Raw genomic sequence first — 10,687 nt, 5'->3', positions numbered from 1 at the left:
GGAGAGAGAGAGAGAGAGAGAGAGAGAGAGAGAGAGAGAGAGAGAGAGAGAGAGAGAGAGAGAGAGAGAGAGAGAGAGAGAGAGAGAAGGAGAACCAGGACAAGCTTGAAACAATCATTCTTGGTCACTAGGCTAATGGTAGAAAAGATAGTGAATTTGGAGTGTACCAGGCAATGATTGATTCAGCATTCTGAGCAGCATATTGTCACAGTGATATTCTTTTGTACTAACTGCCAGATACTGGTTGGATGAGCATGATGCTGAGATTAAGAGGCTGCCTGTAATAAAGTAAGCAATGTCTCCAGAGAAGGCTACCCTATACTTGCTTCTCAATAACATCAGCATGTGCCAGCTGAGGCCTTGCCTGGCCTTCCTACCAACCTTTGCTCCATCAGGGCAGCTATAATAGATGGTTTTAATTCAGCTTCTAGAATAAAAAAAGTATTCATATCATAAAGACCACCCCGTGCAGTCATATGAAGTAGAAAGGTCAGCCCATGGTCAAAAATAATGAATGGTTTCTCTGTTATTAGACTAAGGCTCTGTTTGGAGTGTATTGGATGAGGGTCCATTTAGTATAAGGTACTGTTTTGTCACAGCAAGGCCCTTCAGATTCACTGCCAAAGAATGATGTAATTAAGATGATATCGTTGTTTTAGACCTTGGGTGCATCTATGATTTCTCTTAGAAAAGGATATCAGTCATTATTAACTGGTGTCTCAAACATTATCTAGAGAGGAAAAGGCTACAGTGGATGCTTGGGGGTAAAATCTCTTTCCTAATAAAGTGGCATCTAATCCATTTAAGCAGCTAAATTAATATAAACAAAATAAAAATAAAATGAAAACAGATTAAAAGTAGTCAAAATTGCTGGCAATAAAGTTTGCTGGAAACAAAACAATAGCAACCTTCCCCCTGCCCCCACCCCAAATGTTGACAATATCTCACCATTGCACTGAAGAATCACCAATTGCAAATAACAACATGAAACAGGGAATGTGTAAAATTCTGATGATTTCGGTATACCAGCCTACCACAGACATGACATCCAGGCTTGTATGCTCATTTTACAAACTGAGCCATGGAGAAGTTAAGTGACTTAGCCAGGGCTAATAAATGTCTGAGACAGGATTGGAAATGAGGTCTTCCTGATGTCAATTTTAGTACTCTGCACAAAAGGGGTTGAAGCAGATTTGGAAGTTTTTCGTCTTTAGTTTGTGAATTAAAAAAATTTTTTATAAGTGCTTCATTATAATTGTTTTTCTTTGTAATTGTGTGTGCTTTATTTTATACATTTAACATCTTTTTATTTTGATAAGAAGTCCCTATGCTTTACTAGTTTGCCAGAGGGGTCCATGACACAAAAATATGTTAAGTGCTCTGGACTAGATAATGTCTAAGGTGACACAATTCCAAATCTCTCTAATATCTTTTTTATGCATGAGAACTGATGGCACCTCTCAATCTCTCTTTCCTCTTTCCTTTACCTCCCAGGCCTCTCACCGTTAACAGATGGTTGGTTGTTTATTCTTTGTAAAATATCGAGTTGAATACATGCTCTGACACAGATATTAGTGAGCTTGATACGCTACAGAGATAATTAATGATTGACAAGTTCCCAGCTGCTTTTGTGGGGGTGGTCTGAGGGAAGTCTTATTATTTGGGTTCTTGGTCTACAAATGAGCAGAATGATATGATGGAGGCTTGTTGACTTAGACTTCATGAATGCTAAAATCACCAGTCATTGAAAAAAATAGACTTGAGTTCTCTTGAATTTTTAAGATGTTTCAGAAAGACAAACAAAGTTCTCCAAAAGTAGTTCTAGAGAAAAGTTAACTTAATTAAGAACCTTTTTCTAAAATGTGTGTAAAGTTTTGTTCCCATAGTTCCCATAATGGCTAATGTTATTTTAGAGAGAGATTCCTCAGTCTGGGGTTCATGATCTTAAAAAATATTTTGATGACTGTACTTCAACATAAATGTTTTTCTGTGTAATCCTATGGATTTTGCCTTATATATTTGAGGACATTATTCTGAGAAGTTCATAGGTTTCACCAAATGGGCTAAGGGCTCCATGACACACAGAAAGGTTAAGAATTCTTGATTTGAAGTAATGAGCAACACCGTATCAGAAATACGTGAGACAGAGGAAAATGTAGGTTTAAAGTGAGTTGATATCCCAAAACCAGGGCACAAACAGTTTTAGTCTTAATGTTTAACTGGTAACTGATAGTAAGGACAAGTATAATGTAAGGAAAGGTAAAAGGGATAAAATGAGCTGATCATTTAATAAATTTAACCCAATGATGTCATGTACCTTTTTTTACCTTAAGAGCATATCAAGTTTACACAAGAATAATTTCTTTTTTGACTTTTTAGTTAAATCTCTAGGATTAATATGTATGTGTATATATATACATATATATATATATTTTAAAATATCATCTCTGAAAAGAAGTATTTTATTACCTCTTTGCTCATGTTGATACTTTCAATTTCTTTGTTTCTCTTATTACTACTGATAATATTTCTAATAAAATATTAAATAATACTGATGATAATGGGCATCTTTTTTTTTTAAACCCTTGTACTTCGGTGTATTGTCTCATAGGTGGAAGATTGGTAAGGGTGGGCAATGGGGGTCAAGTGACTTGCCCAGGGTTACACAGCTGGGAAGTGGCTGAGGTCAGGTTTGAACCTAGGACCTCCTGTCTCTAGGCCCGACTCTCACTCCACTGAGCTACCCAGCTGCCCCCAATAATGGGCATCTTTGTTTCACTCTTGATCTTAAAAGGAAGCCTTCTAATTTGTCTCCATTGCAGATAAAATTTGCTGATGACTTTAAGTATATATTTCTTATTAATCTTAGGAAAAATATATTTATATCTATGCTTTTGAGTGGTTTTTTAAAACCCTTACTTTCCATCTTAGAATCCATACTGTGTTCCAAGGCAGAAGAGCAGTAAGGGCAAGGCAATGAGGGGGAAGTGACTTGCACAGGGTCACACAGCTAGGAAGTGTCTGAGGCCAGATCTGAAACTAGGATTTTCCATTTCTAGGCCTAAATCTCAATCCACTGAGCCATCCAGCTGCCCTTCAAGTGTTTTTTTTTTAATAGGAATGAGTATTGTATGTTGCCAACAGTTTTTTTTGCATCTATTGATACAAGCATTTCATTTTTGTTACTTTCTTATTGATATAATCTATTATGTTAATAGCTTTCCTTATATTAAACCAACCATTCTTGTATACCTGGTATAAATCCTATTTGGTCATAATGTATAATCTTTGTGATATAGTCTCTTGACTAATATTTTATTTAGAATTCTTGCATCTGTATACATTAATGAAATTAGCCTATAATTTTCCTTCTTTTGGCTCTTCTTGGTTTAGGTATCAGCACCATATTTGTTTCATAAAAGGAGTTTGGCAGGACTCCTTCTTTACCAATTGTTCTAAATAATTTATTTAATATGATATGATTTCTGTGTCTTCAACATAAAAAATTAATATAGAAGTTAAAGTTGTTTTTTTCTTTGCTATATTATTTAGGTTTTTTCAAGAAACACCTCTTATCAATCTCCCCTTCAAAACCCAATAAAATTTTATACAACTCAAACTTTCCCAACACAACATTTTGGAAAACCATTTAGAATTTTATTAAGAATGTATAACATTGTACAGGTATTCAAATACTGGTATGATACATAAATACCTTACTGAAAGGACACCACCTTTAAATATTTTGACCGCTTTGTCTGTTAAATAGACAGGAACTTGTGAACACATCTATTATACAGAATTTCTCATTCAACAGAATTCACTGTATCCACATCAGCAAAGCAGCATGAGCATGGGCTATTGGTCAGAATGAGGAGTAGCCTTGTTATGTAGAATTGGTTGTTACAATGGTTTCCTTAAAAAAGAACCTTATCGTAATCATATATTTTAAACTTTATGCTACATTTAAATCCCAAATCCTTTCATGTTTTTTTGACCTAACTGGAATGTGTAAACATGCCTGTTGGTAGGTGAATATTTCCTCTTTCTGTTAGCATCTCTTTGTTTAGGATTTGATAGAATTGATAGATTTAAAAATAATTAAAATCTGCCTTTTAATGTTGGTTGATCCTACATGTGAGTCTTGAATATAATTATTCTATCTGATTTTAATTATTTTGTTTAACATCACATTAAGAGACAGAGCAGAAAGAGTTCTGGATCAGGAGTCAGAAGACATGGGTTCTGGGCCAAGGTTTGCTTCTAAGTAGTTGTGTGACCACAAAAAAGTCACTTAACTCCTGCTGGCCTTGGTTTCATCATCTTTAAAAGAGAATTGGATACTCTACATTTTTTCTTGCTCTAATATTCTTTGAGTCATAAAGGCCTCTTGAATTTATTATGATTTTGTGAAATGAAATACAAACTGTTACTTCATTTTGGAACCAAGGATCCTAACATTAAAAAAAAAATTACGACTACATGGCTGGCATCTGATTTTCTTAATCTTAAAAGATTTAGCCCCTACAGGTTAAACAATATCCAATCTGAGACCAGTCTTGAAGTTTACAGTTTTGAAAACTGAAAATTAACTTTCACATCTTGCTCTCAACTTCTAGAAGACAAATCCCTTTCTAAAGATATTTACTGCACTTTTCTGAATGCCCCAAATTGGTGAAGAGAGAACACTAAGCAGACAAGCAAGGAAGCTTTCAGAACTTTACTGTAAAATTTTAAGAGAATGCAGGTCAGGGAAAATGGGAGATGAGTAAGGCCACAGTGGCCCTTCCTTCTTCTTAGAAATTGCTCTTTTTAATAAAATACAAGTTATGAAGGAATTCTAGTTCTTCCAGGTCCTATTTAATAAGCCAGAAACTTAGTAAAAGCAACCTAAAATGAGAATTAAGTTCTAAACACAAACATAACACCTATTCCATATTGGGATGACAGAAATTCCCTATTTTTATTGATCTGCTAAGCAAATTGACCTATTTAAAAATACGTTGGTGATAGTTGAAAAAAGTATTTTATCTGCATTAGAAAACAAAGCTTTAAAAAAAATCTTTAATTGTGGATGATATCATGAGCATTTCTGCAGAAGCTTGGTAGGGTTTCTTCTTCGTGCAACTTCTAAGAATAATTCCAAGAAAAGAAATCTTTTAAGACTTGGGCCTCTGATGAGTTCTGAAACACCTATCATCTCATTGGCTATAAAGGATGAACCGCCAACAACTAGATCAAGTAACAAAACAGGGACACGCATCTTGAGAAATTTCTTAAAGGAAACTAACTTTAAGCACACAAAAAATCCTTCTCCACTTGCTTTTTGGAAAGGAGTATAGAGACGAACATGCAATGTGTCTATTGGTAGTGGTGTGCTTGTGGGAGAAATCATACCTTCTACTGCTGTGCCCTTGGGAGATGGCAACACTAGGGATTCTGACTGAAAATCCCCTGGTATATAGGATGGGAAAGTCCAAGTATCACTGGCATGTTACAGGTTGCGGTCAGTCAGCTTCAAGACACAGTGCCTGCTTGACCCCACGGATTCCTGGTAAAGGATCCTGTGTCTCAGCGCAGCAGGAGCTCCTTTTGAATCTCCTGGGTGTCACTGTGAAAATATCACAGTTTAATCCCTCTTTACTGCGGCTTAATTAGGATCTACTCCAAACTGAAAGTTGATCTCCGGCGGACCCTTTCCCAGAGGAAGTCTTGAAACAATGCTTCCTGGGCACGGGGTGACAAACTAGCGAGGAGAACAAAGCTTCAGCGAAGCCTGTATTAATTAGGTCTTCAGGGATTCTTAACCCTCTTCTTTACTCTGCCTTCTTCCGTCCTGCATTTCACCCCCCCACCCCCCCCCGCTCCGGCTCGCAGCTTTGTTCTATTTACACCGCTATCCGAAAGGGTCATCCTCGTGATTTCCAGTTAGGTCATTCAAAGTCGAAAGTTTCAGCTCTCCAAGTCTCAGTGTTTAATTTACAATCCAAAATTGTAAGGCTAGGAGGAGGAGCGAGAAGGGCGAGGACAAGCGGTTGGTGTGGAAGGAAGGGATTGTGTCTGAGCTCTATTCCTGTATCTATGAGCTACGGTGATATTATGTACAGCACTGGGCACGGATGGCCAGGCATGTCCAATTATACCAGTGACTAAACGTATTTACTTGCCTGGCCTCCTGCTCTAATCCCGTCGGGTCTGATTTAATCCCTCACGCGGAACAGGGGTAAAAGATCACCCTGCACCCCCCACCCCCACCCCAAGAGGCAGTTGTCCCGGCCCTTGTGTATGAGTGTGAGGGCGTGCGAGAGTGTCTGCTAGCAGGAACGTTCTGAGCCTGGACCACTTGCAGGTGAAAATTGTAAGATCTGGGCTGAGAGGGGCAAGGACCGACGGAGAGGAGGGCCCCTCTACTTCCACATTCTATTCAATTCCACTGTGTCTGTACATCCGTTGTCGCTTTTTGACTTGGCCTGTCAGAGTTTGAAGACACATCTGATTAGGAGAAAGGGACAGCCGGGGGACACAGCAGCTCCTTTTATTCTGGTGATGGTGCGGCGCCACAGCTGTCCTTGGTGGACTGGCTGGGACTCCCTCCCAAAGGTTGTATTTCTAAAAAGCTTCTCTGCCCCAGCAGCCTCCCAAACCTTCGAAGCTGGGAGGGCTCCAAGGCCGGTGATTTCCACGTTCTTATCTCCTGCGGGCAGTCTGAGCTATGGGAAATCCTTCCCAGCCAGGGCATGGTTTACCTGTGCTAGGAGAGGGGGAGGGTGGCAACTTTCAGACTTAGATGAAAGATGAAAGCGATCCGGACTTTGAACGGAGCTTGCCAACTCGGGTAATCGATACTGGGGGCCTCTACTCAGGTGACTTGAGCCTGAGCCGGTTTGTTTGCGCGGGATGCGTTTCGGGGTTTGGAATGTGTTTTTGGTTATACTTTCTCCCAGCCTGCTCCTCTTTGCATGATGCACCATGAGTTACTTTCTGTCCTACTGCAAAGCTCACGGAGGCGCCATCCTCACCCACTACCAGCTCCTGCGCGACGAGGGGTTCCTGTGCGACGTAAAGCTGGAGGCTGAAGGCAGCGAGTTCCCGGCGCACAGGTCGCTTCTGGCGTGCTCCAGCGACTACTTTAAAGCTCTATTCAAGAGTTACACTCAAGAATCTCGGGCTCCTGTTATTCACCTGCAGGTGCCATCAGCCACCGGCCTACAGCGCCTCCTGGACTTCATCTACACTGCCTGGCTGCCTCTGTCCATGGACACCCTGGAGGACACTCTGGAAGCAGCCAGCTACCTCCAGGTGAACGAGGCCGTGGTCTTGTGCAGCCGCTACCTGGTGCGTCACCTGGGCCTGGAGAACTGTTGCTTCGCGGCCAACCTCGCCTCCCGCTTTGGCCTGGCTGACGCGCTGCCAGCGGCTGAAAGCTTCATCGGGCGCCACATGCGAGAGCTGCTGGACAGGGGCCCGGAGGTAGCCGGGCTTCTGGAGCTCAATTCGAGCTCTCTTAGGGTAGTGCTGGGCTCCCCCGACGTGCCTTACGTGGACGAGGTCCGGCTATTGAACTTGGCGCTGAGTTGGTTGCAGCGGGAACCCGCGGCAGAACGCCTGCCGCACTGTTGCAGTCTCCTGGAACGCATTCGCTTTGGCCTGGTGCCCTCCGAAGTGCTCCGACAGGTCTATTCCGGCTCGGGCCTCAGCCTTCCCGCTCGGGTCAAGGGCCTAATTATCCAGGCTCTTAGCTACCACACAGCCACCTCTCGCCAGCCCCTCATGCAGAGCGAGCAGACGAGCTGCAGGAGCCCCAAAACGCGTATCTTACTGGTCGGGGGGCGGCGGGCCAGGGAGGAAGTGACTCAAGGTGCTGAAGATGCTCAGATCCCTCAACAGGAGGATGGAGGTGGTATTGGCGGAGTTGCAGAGGAACAGGCAGAAGAAGAGGTGCATCCCGAGGAGGTGGATGATTGGGAACTGACCCAAGACGTGGTCTCCTTCGACGTGTACAACCACCGCTGGCGTAACCTCACCAGGCTGCCCGCCCCATTGCAGGGACACTGCGTGTGCACTATAGGCAACTTCCTTTACGTGCTTGGAGGGGAGACCCCCGCAGACAGCTCCGCTTCTCTTTCTCCCACTGTCCCACTGGAGGTCACGGCCCAAGTGCACCGCTATGACTCGCACTTCCACGTGTGGGCATCCATGCCTACCATGAAGGAGGCCCGGGCTCACTTCTGGTGCGGCCCTGTGGGCGACAGCCTTTTAGCCGTCGGGGGTGTGGGCGCAGACGGGTCTGCTCTGGCCTCTGTGGAGATATATGACTTGGGCCGAGACCGCTGGACAGTGGCCGGGGAGTTACCACAGCCAGTGTATGGTCATGCCGGGGCCATAGGGACCTGTGGCACCGTGTATATATCCGGGGGCAAGCTCGGAGGGCGGCCAGAGGATGGTAGTTTGGGACGGGGTGGCAGCATCCGGGACGTGTACGCTCTCAGCCCAAGGGAGAAGGTGTGGAGTAAGAGAGCACCGATGAGCATCGCCCGCTTTGGGCACCACATGGCTACGCTGCGCGGCGCGGTGTTTGCTTTTCTGGGGCGCTATGAGCTCTTCTCAGAAATCGAGCGCTACGATCCCGGGGCCGATCAGTGGACTCGGTTGCGGCCTCTGCTCTATGATCGCTTCTGCTATGGGCTAGCCGTGGTGGAGGAGACCGCGCTCTTGCTAGGTGGGCTAAAGTGGCAAGATTCCAGACAAGTGCCCACTCGCAACGTGGTAGGCTATGATTTGGACCTTGACTGCTGGGAGGACATTGGCTGCGACATGCCCCAAGCCTGGAGCGGCCTCAAGTGTGTGGTGTTGCAATTAGCAGAAGAGGAGGAAGAGGAAAGTGTGGAAAAGATAAAGAAAGTGGAAATACAGGCTGAGGTGCATTAAATGAAGCGCTTCTCATTTCAGGAGAAATGATGAGGAAGTTATGAAATTGGGTGTTTCTGACTAGCATGCTGTCCCCAGAATGATATTCTTTCTCTTACAATAGCTCTTTAAACTTTATGAGGTTCCAGGGACTGGAAGGGTGGGGACAAGCAGACAGAAGGAGGTACTAAACAGAAGGCAGTTTCAGCTGAACCTTAAGTCCTAGAAGTACCCTACAAAACTGGCAGAATAGGAAGGAGTAAAAGAAGACAAGGAAGAAGGAAGATAAGCTTTAGCTTCAGCAATCTGATTTCTTGGAAAAAATTCTTGGGTTAGCAAAGTAATTATCTTCTTTTATTTTTTTTTAAAAAAACCTATCACTTAAAATTGAGATTTACAAGATATTCAATGGTAATCATCTTTGTGCCAAAGCTAAAAAAAACAAAAAACAAAAACCAAATAAAAAGCAAGAGCAAAGCCACTCAAGTATTGGAAAAAGTGAGCAATTAATAGACCTTAAAGGATGGCATTATTCTATAAAATAGGTGAGTCTTCACCAAAGGGCATAAGACTGTTGGAAGGGAACTATGATTTTACACATCATAGCTATAATTGTGATGATATCCTATTTAATATCTTATACAAATATCTAACCGAGAGAGAGAAAAATCTCTGGGAAAGTAACTTGTGATGGTAAGACCTTTGGATAGGCTTAAGGTTTTTTTTTTTTTTTTCTGGCTTGGTTTTGTATAGAATTTTAGTTTTGTTGACACATGAATCATTAGTGTTTATAATGAAGAGGCTTAAGATGTGGGTCTAACATTAAATAAAATATTTTCTGTATCTATATTCTTTAAGTGAAAGCTCTCCACTCACGCTCTTTTTGTAAAGAAAACTGATTTATTTCCCTTCTTTAACACCTCCTTCTCCCATTCTGGAAAATTAAAAGGCTACAGAATGGAATATACAGTAAGATGAGGGTTTAATTTTTGTGCAAAATGAACTGGGAAATCCAGTTTTTAAAAGTCTCAGAGAGAATGCTTGTTTAAACTCAAGAGGCTTGGGCCACCCACAGCATAACATTTAGAACTCTTAATATAGCAGGATGACTACATGACCAGGTTACAAGGGCATGAAACATGTAAAAGTTTTATATGAATAAATCAAGTACTTTAAAAGTATTCTTTTGAAAGCTGCATTTGTTCTGACTTCTCTCTCCAGTGCTCTCTCTTCCCTTCCAGGCTCCATGTTAATACAGCACCTGTAGCAGGTGCATAATAAATGTTTGTAGAATTGAATACAGTCAGACTGGCTTCTGAAATGCTCTTCAAGAAGGCATCACAATGAACAGTGTAAATGCACGCTTTCATGCTGGGAAATCCATGAGTAAAGGTTTAATTTTTACCTGCTAATCCAAGTAAAGTTCAGGCAGAAAAACTGTTGCATAGCAACAGACCCAGGCCTCTCCTTTAATTGCCTGGTGGCCACATGATATCGCCTGTCCTATGTGCATTATCCATCCATTGCTATCAAATATTTTTATGGATATATTTATATGGTTTTGGTCCATTAAACAGCAACAGGCCTTTAAATGCTTGTTAGAAGAGCACACTTCATTTCAGGACAAGCATTTTAAAAAACTAAATGTACAAAATCCACAAATTTAATGTGTGTCAGTGTCAGTACTCATGCAGTAAGTAAATGCCATTGGCTTTTTTTTTTTTTTTTACAAATAGATTTTTAAAAAAATGACAAAAATAATACACTGGACCTCAAATCC

General features: G+C 42.0%; 1 protein-coding gene across 1 annotated transcript; it reads left to right on the top strand.

Annotated features, from left to right (window-relative positions):
* Window positions 1-6,918: 6,918 nt before the first annotated feature.
* Window positions 6,919-9,750, top strand: KLHL34 (kelch like family member 34). Its single transcript, XM_044666815.1, has one exon. It carries the CDS (start codon window positions 6,970-6,972, stop codon window positions 8,926-8,928), a length of 1,959 nt encoding a protein of 652 aa, XP_044522750.1. The 5' UTR covers window positions 6,919-6,969; the 3' UTR covers window positions 8,929-9,750.
* Window positions 9,751-10,687: the final 937 nt, after the last annotated feature.

Source organism: Gracilinanus agilis, chromosome 3 (assembly GCF_016433145.1).
Source record: "Gracilinanus agilis isolate LMUSP501 chromosome 3, AgileGrace, whole genome shotgun sequence".
In the NCBI taxonomy this organism is placed as follows: domain Eukaryota; kingdom Metazoa; phylum Chordata; class Mammalia; order Didelphimorphia; family Didelphidae; genus Gracilinanus; species Gracilinanus agilis.
This window is presented reverse-complemented; position numbering and strand designations above follow the sequence as displayed.